At 49.6% G+C, this 8,265-nt stretch overlaps 1 protein-coding gene across 1 annotated transcript; it reads left to right on the forward strand.

Moving 5' to 3' along the window:
* Positions 1 to 501: 501 nt before the first annotated feature.
* On the forward strand, positions 502 to 6,559 carry LOC307177528 (C-C motif chemokine 5). The gene is made up of 3 exons (XM_079904735.1): positions 502 to 665; positions 2,039 to 2,150; positions 6,095 to 6,559. The coding sequence occupies exons 1-3, from the start codon at positions 590 to 592 to the stop codon at positions 6,180 to 6,182; spliced, it is 276 nt and encodes a 91-aa protein (XP_079760861.1). The 5' UTR covers positions 502 to 589; the 3' UTR covers positions 6,183 to 6,559.
* The last annotated feature ends 1,706 nt before the right edge of the window (positions 6,560 to 8,265 follow it).

The following is an 8,265-nucleotide window of genomic DNA, read 5'->3' on the forward strand; positions in this document are numbered from 1 at the left end:
ATCCAATTCTTTGGAATGGAGGAAGGACCTTGGCTCTAATCCAGACCACCACTTCATTCAGTTTCAAGGATGTCCCAACCATGAACCTTTTCATGGTGAGCAGTACTTAGTGGATCGAGCACTGCAGCGAGAGCCAGGGCACCTGGGCTCTGATCTCGTCGTACTGCCCTTCCTCCTGTCCCCAGGGAAGCAGCTTCCTGACCTCTGGGAGGACCCCCGCCCTGGCACACGAAGCTGAAGATGCCAGCAGAGGAAGAGATTTTTCCACCACCGCTGCTTGTGCTGGTTCTTCTCAAGGGCAAAGAGGGAAGTGATGAGCTCACTCTGGACTGGAGGGCAGTGAAGAGAGGAGCGAGGGAGAGAGAGAGACTCAAATTTCCGGAGGCTATTTCAGTTTTCTTTTCTGTTTTGTGCAATTTCACTTATGATATCAGCCAGTGTGTGGCTGCTCTTTTGGAAACTCCCCTAGTGAGGGCGCCCCCTCTGCTGGCCGGGCTCCCTATAAAGGGCCAGCCTGAGCTGCAGAGAATCCCTGCAGAGGATCCTGAGACAGCAGGTGGATCTCCCACAGCCTCTGCTCACAGCTACCATGAAGGTCTCCGCCGCCGCCCTCGCTGTCATCCTCGCCATGGCTGTCCTCTGCGCTCCTGCATCTGCCTCCCCATGTAAGTCCAGGTCCTGACCACCACACCCCCCGGGGTCCAACCCTTAGACTGGCCCAGATCTCGCCCTCTTTTCAACTGTAGCATTTATACCATCTGAACCCTATGACTTACATTCCCCTGTACTGCTTTACCCAGATGTCCAGTTGTCCCTGATAGATCTCAAAGCCACTTCATGGCAGGGACCCTCTGAACAACTTGTATGTGTCATCAAGGTCTACACCCCAAGCCCTACAGGTGCTCGCTGAGTGTGGACTGATGCTGGGGATACTAGCAGGCAGGGGCAGCTCGAGCTGACCTCCAAACATGACTAACTCATGTCTAGCAGCAGCAGGGTTTCTAAGAAGCTTCTAAGCACTTAAGTAAAACTCTCCTGGGACAGTCATATTCCCTCCATTTCACAGATGGAAAAAAATGGGACTTGATAAAGGATAACAAAATCTAATTAAATGCCCACTCTGGGTCAAGCATTGTGCTGATTGCTTTGCAAATATCATCTTATTTAATGCTCACATCTACTCTTTGAGTAGCTGTCCTCGACTTATAGAACCCCGGAGAGGTTAAGTAACTTGTCCAAGTTCACGCAACTAGGAAGTAAGGAAAGCAGTGTTCAAACCCAGCTCTGTTTGGCTCTGAAACACTACTACTCTGCTGGAAAATGGCAACTGACACTTCCCGGGGCCATCCTGAATTAACTGACCAACAAAAAGTCCTCCTTCTCTGTTCAGAGCCCTTCTCAGTATGCCTCAGCCAGAGGGTCCCAGGATAAAATATGCATCTTCAGGCCTCTCTTAGGGGTCCTGGCTCAGTCATGAAGTCTGAGTTTTGGAAGCCTCCCCGCAACCCACCCTAGGTCTCAAAGAAACCAAGTTCTGAACCCACTGAGGATCCTAGGAGAGCAAGAATAAGGGCAGAAGACCTAAGATAAGCCCGGACGAAACACAGGATGCCATCAGAGCCAAAGTTATGGGGTCGTGGTATAGAGGGAAGGCTCAAGGATTAGGTGAGGGAATCCCCACTCTGGCACTGTGTGTCCATGGCCAAGTGACTTTACCTCTCTGAGCCTCAGTTTCAGCCAAAGGAGGATAATAGTCTGTTCAAGATAAATCATATAGGGACTTCCCCGATGGTCCGGTGGCTAAGACTCCACGCTCCCAATGCCGGGGGCCCGGGTTTGATCCCTGGTCGCAACTAAGATTTCACATGAGGCAATGAAGATCCCACGTGCTGCAACTAAGACCCGGTGCAGCCAAATAAATAGATAAATATTTTAAAAACAAAAAGCTTTTAAAAAGATAATTCATATAAAGCACCCAGCACAATACCCAGTGTGCACTGGCAATGAATCCAGGAGTCTTCTTTCTTCCCTCTCCCAGATGCCTCGGACACCACACCCTGCTGCTTTGCCTACCTCTCCCGCCCGCTGCCCCGCGCCCACCTCCGGGAATATTTCTACACCAGCAGCAAGTGCTCCATGGCAGCAGTTGTGTGAGTCTCAGCCCTGTGGAACCCTCCAGGGGGTGAGGGAGGGACACCTTTTGCCCCAGAGCCAGTCCCCCGGCCATGAGCCCTCAGAGATGGTGCCCCATCCACTCCCACCCATCCTCCGGCTGCTCAAACAGCCATGGTTCCTCCCTCTCTAGCTTCAGGTCCACCAGCTATTGTGGAAAAAGGCTAGACAAGGTGTTCCTGAAGGATCCTCCCCACTCTGATGGGCTAGGTTAGGTCTCTGATCTTTACGGATGTGACTGTTTCTTGAACCTGGTCTGCCATGCCCCTGGGTGGAGAAGATCGACTCAGTCATCTCTTTCCAGTTAAGAACCCCGCAGTCCCCCATATCCGACACCCAATCAAATCCACCTGCAACTTCAAAAGGAGCTAAAGAGGAGAGGTCAGAGGTCAAGACCCTAGTTACAGTCAAGCGTGTTAAAAAAAATGTTATTGATGAAGAAATAATGAAATGAGATTCTCCTTTAAATACGTAAGCTACCATATTTAGAAAAATAATAATCCTTGCTACCTAGGAAGTGCCTACTGTGTGTCAAATGTCTTACATGCATTATCTCTACATTTTATCATAACATCCCTGACAGGTATGCATAATTTTCTCCACGTTTCAGATAATGAAAGTGAGACCCAGAGAGGTTTGGTGACTTGCCCAAGGTTGTACAGTAAGTGAGGGAGGGATGGAGACTGTTTCTGGAGCCTCCTCTTTCTACTCTAGCAAGGTCATTAGTGATAGTGGCTTAAGAAGTTTAAGATGACAGAGGCTTAAAGAATGAAAATGGGGCAATCACGAAGTTTTCCATATAACGACGAAGTTTTTTAATCCAAAAATTTCTGTGACACTGGCAAAGTTACAGGTATTCAGATTTGGCCTTTGGTCCTGATGAATCTTTCGAAGTATAGCAATAATATTTAGCACTGCTGGGACTTCCCTGGCGGTCCAGTGGTTAAGACTCTGAGTGCGGGTTCCATCCCTGGTCAGGGAACTAAGATCCTACATGTCACGTGGCACAGCCAAAAGAAATGTAGCACTGCTAATTTTATCTCTGAAAACAAGTATTTTTCAAAAGGAAAAAAAATCCTTCTTTGAGCACCTATTATGGGCAGGCAGCGTGGAGTAAACCACCATCCCGGCCCTTCTGGGGCTCACAGTCTAAGACAGATGTAGCAATGACCAGGGCACCCTGCATAAGACGTTACAAAAGGAAAGAGGGAACACACCGCGATTCAGGGCTTAGCTAAGAGAAGGGATTTAGGCGAAGTCTGCTGCAAAAAGTGCTGTTTGACTTGGGATTGTACTGAGGGACAGGGTGTATGAGGCAGAGGGGATGTCGCCAAGACTCTCCTCTGGTTTTTGTAGAGTCTCCGTATAGGAAAGCACTGAGGGCCTTGAGTGTCAGCACAATGAAGCAAAAGTGTGAAATGAGCTGGAACGGGGAAAGTCTAGACAAGAGAGGTCCAGTGGAGAGGCTGCTGTTGTCCACATGAGTGGTACTGAGGCTGAACAGGACCTGAAGCGAAGGAGAGACGGGGTGAGGAAGCTTCTGAGGCGGAATCAGCAAGCCCTGGCAGGAGCTGTGAGGTCGGTAGCAAGGAAGAGAGAGGGGTTGAGTGTGATGCTGAGGTTTCAACCCAGACCTGGAGAAGGGTGAAGGTGGAGCCCCCTGAAGTCCTGAGGAAGAGCTGTTTAAAAAGGAAAGGACCAAGGTGCCAGCACAACAACTCTATGGAAAGTCCAGCAGGGAATGTACGATGAAGGGTTTGTAGCCGAGGAAAGGGTGCTGGGGCCGGAGATGTGACATTTTTTTATAGGAGGAAGGGGTCTCCCGATGTCACAGTGGCAGGAATACAGCAGTCTTGGCTGTTCCGGCTAGTCTGTCTTGATTAAAATCCCAGCTCTGCCAGTTACTAGCTGCATGAGCTTGGGCCCGTCACTTAACCTCTCTGAGCCTCAATTTCTTCATCGGCAAAGTGCAGTAAAATAGAGGTATTTCCCTCACTGGGTCAAAGTGAGGATAATAAAAAGAAAGATAAAATTAGAATATTTCCTGGCACACAGTTAGGTGCCTGATAAGTTGTTAACTTATATCATCATCCTTCTCCCCCTCTAAATGTATTATTATATACATAGAAGTGACAAGTGAAACTTGAGGAGTGAATGCAAAACATTCAGTCACTAACTCATTCAATAAATATCCATTAAGCACCTACGGTGTGCCAGACCCAGGGCCAGAGACTTGAGTGAGGAAGCGCACAGGAGAGAAGGGCAGCCATGTTGAGCACACCTGCTCTCAAGGGGCAGGTGAAGGCGGAGGGAAGTCAGGCCAGGAGAGGCTCCCCACAGAGCGGGCAGGGAGAGAAGGCTTGGCAACGCCGGCTGCTAGCCAGTATCACATTCAGCAGGGAGCAGCAGCAGGAAGCCTGGGCAACCCTCCCCCCAGATGTCGGTTTCCTAGCCTTTCGACTTCCTGGCCTCAGGCCAAGGGGGCTGAGGAAAGAGGACAGTGAGTCTGCAGGATCTCCTGTATGACACCGGGCTTGCCGAGGGCAGGGTCTGCATCGGAAGCTCCCTCACCACCCCAAACAAGAAGACAAATACTAGGAGGCACCAGAGCCCAGTACACCCCTTCTGCTCCCTTTCTCTTCTCTGCACGCCAGGCAGGGGAGAAAGAGAGGTGGTCAGGTGGCTCTGAGTGAGGCTCAGAGAAGGGGAAGCAGCTTCCCTGAGAAAAAACGCTCTCCGTGATAGAGCACGAAAAGGGGCCAAGAAATCCTCATTCTCATCAGATAACCTAAGCCTTCACTTTGTCTGGAAACATCTCAAAAAGGTGCAGGAAAGCATCCTGAAGGAGAAGCCAAAACGAGAATGGTCCACATAGGCAGGGCTAGCTCCACAGTAACACGTTAATGGGTAGCACTGCTGGCCAGGCCCAGGGTGTCCCTCAGAGAGAACCAGTCTCCCAGCAAACAGGTAAGGCAGGCAGCTGGACGTAGCCCATGATCCCCGGCCTGTGAGCCTTCCAACTTACACCATCAACACCTGTAGAGATAAGGCCTCCCGCCCTCACCGGCCTCCACATTCTGGCCGGTTAACTGGTAGAAGTGCTTTGACATCTGCCAGTATCGCAGGGTCCTCAACCTCTCCGAGCCACGGTGTCCAGTACCGGGACCTTTGGGCTCATGTTGCTGTGATCCACCCTAAGGCAGAGGTCCCGCAGCACCCCAATAACAACACACGCATGGTATTTTTCAAAACTAATTTATATATACTATCTCATCTGAGCTTCACAACAATTGTGCTAACTAGGAATTATTTCTGTCCACATTTTAGAGGTAAACGTATAGACTCAGAGGCGCTAAGTGATTTGCCCAAGGTGATCTAACTAGTAAGTGGTGAAATCAAGACTCAAGTTCATGTCCTTCTTCTGTTCACCCAGGCACACACAGATGGGTTCCTCTGTCGAGTGTCTATGTGTGCCAGGCACTGTGTTATCTAAGGCCAGATCACACATTTGTTTCACCACCTCATCTCCCACTTACTCAGCCATGACTCAGTTCCTGGAAGACACCTCTTTTTCTCTGCATCTTCAGCACCCAGCACAGGGTCTGAAACAGGAAGTGCTGAGAAGTGGTTGACCAGCTCAAGCCTGGGCTCCTAGGGCCCCGTATCCCCTTAGATCTCCAGGCTGCATGTGTTTTTGCGGCTTGGGGGGCGGGGGGTTAAAATGCACACAGGACTGCTTCTGGCTTGGAGCCCTTTGACCCAACAGAAGAGAAAATGTTCTTTCCTTGAACGTCACCAATACAATCATATGGAGCTCCAAAACTAACCCACCCAGTATCATTTCCCCCCTGCCTCAATCCACCTCATCTCCAAAACTGGCGCTCCCAGCACTGACCAGGTCTCACCCTCTTCTCTTCCACAGTTTTATCACCAGAAAGAATCGCCAGGTGTGCGCCAACCCAGAGAAGAAATGGGTGAAGGAGTACATCAACACTTTAGAGTTGAGCTAGGATAAAGGACGCCTTGAACCTGAACTTGTGCAAACTTTGCTTCTTGCTCTTGTCCTAACCAGCTTGGGAGGTTTCCCCCCAGTGCCCTCCTCCCACCCGCTCCTTGGAGGGCACAGATTCCACCACCCGCAGCAGCTGCTGTAAAAGCCTCCCAGGGCTCCTGGGGCTCTGCCTTGTGCACAGGAGGTCTCTAGGCTCCGAGCTTCAGAGCCCTCGCCCGGCCACCGCTCTGCAGCACCTCTGGAGGAGAAGGAGGGAGGGAGACTGGGCTCCTACTGTCATGCCCCATGACCAAAGCGCCCATCTCAGCCCCTCACTGGGAAGGGGTGACTGGCAAATGTAAGAAATCAGAGTTTCATTAAAATTCTCAACGCAATTACAAAGCAGGCTCCTGGTTTGACTTCCTGTCGGGAACCCCCCTTCCTCGTGAGCGTTAAGCACTGGATCCAGGGCTGGTCACATCTGGTGTCCATCCTGGATTTGGGGGTTGTGGCCCTATGCAGTGAGCAGGCCCCGGGGGCACAGGCTCTCTGAAAAGGGGCCTGGGCAGGACAGAGCAGGTAAAGGGACCAGAAGCTCATCCACTCTGAAGGGAGACAACAGTCACTACCTCCCAGCTCCGAGGCCCCGAGAGTTTCTCTCACTTCCCGCCACACACCTCCCTGCTTCCTCAGACCATGGTCGGCCCTTCTGCCTACTCTGCTGGCTTCCACCCTAGCCCACCCTACCCCTTACCGGCAGTGGGTTTCTTTGACACACCACTCGTGCCCCTGGAATGGGATTTCATGGCACTCCCAAAACACCTCAGTTGTTTCAAATAAAGAGAAGGAGGGATTTTGTTGTTTTCTACCACGGCACCAGCATTTTTCAGGTGGGAGTGTTCCAACTTTCCCATCGATGTGTTCCTTCCCGTGAACCTGTCTTGGCAAATATATCCACATAATTGGAGCTGGCGTTAACTGCGCTATCACTCTGTGCCCGGCATTGTCAGCTCCCTACATCCACCATCTTTCATCTTCATAACCCTTTGGGGCAGGGAGTATTATTAACCCTGTTTACAGTGGGGGAAAACCCTTGGCAAGAGATGGAAATAACTTGCCCAAAGCCCCAAAGCAAAACAAAAACAAACAAACAAACCAAAAAAACAGGGGAGGTGGGGTGGAAGGTGGTACAATTAACATTTAGACGCACCAGGTCCAAAGTCCAATGCCAAAGCTGCTGCTTTTTTTTTCCATCTTTAATCTGCAAAATTTCAAACCTAGTGAAATTTGCAAGAATACACCCATATACCCTTCATCTAGATTCAAATATTAACATTTAACCACATTTGCTTTATCTACGTGCATGTATGTGTGTGTGTATATACACACACACGTATATTATACAGATGGTTGGTATGTACATTTTTTTCTGAAATGAAAGTTGCAGATGTGATATCACTTCCCCCCAACAGTTTTAGTGTGTATCTCCTAATAACAAAGACATTCTGCGTAGCCACAGAATGAGTAGCATTTAACACTGACACGATATTATTTTCTAACATAGAGTCCATGATCAAATCCCCACAATTGTCCCAATTATGTCCTCTAGAGCTATTTTTTAAAATCCAGGCTCCAATGACAGGCACATATTGAATTTAGCTGTTGGGTCTTTTTAGTGTCCTTTAACAGACTTTCTTTGTCCTTAAGATATATTGATATTTTCTTCAGGAGTTCAGATGGGATTTTTGTAGAATATTTCCTAAGGTGGGTTTGCCTATTGTTTCCTCATACTTAGATTCAGGATGAACATTCTCGGCAGGAAAACCACATGGTGACGCTGTCTTTCTCAGTGCAGCACATCAGTTTATTGCAAGCGATGGTCCAGTCAGAGGACTTGGTGGCCTGTGTTTTCTCACTACAGCGAGCTGCCTGCTGTGTGCCAGGCACTATGCTAGGTGTCGAGGTTGCAGTGTAGCAATCACTGCAAGCAATGAAAGGAATTCTGTGTAGTACAAATGACATGAAACCTTCGACAGAAGCAGTGGCTCAGCGAGCACGAGGACTCTACGACAGTCAGCTGTTGGTGGCAATGGAAGCTGATG

Source organism: Stenella coeruleoalba (assembly GCF_951394435.1).
Source record: "Stenella coeruleoalba genome assembly, chromosome: 19".
NCBI classification, from domain to species: domain Eukaryota; kingdom Metazoa; phylum Chordata; class Mammalia; order Artiodactyla; family Delphinidae; genus Stenella; species Stenella coeruleoalba.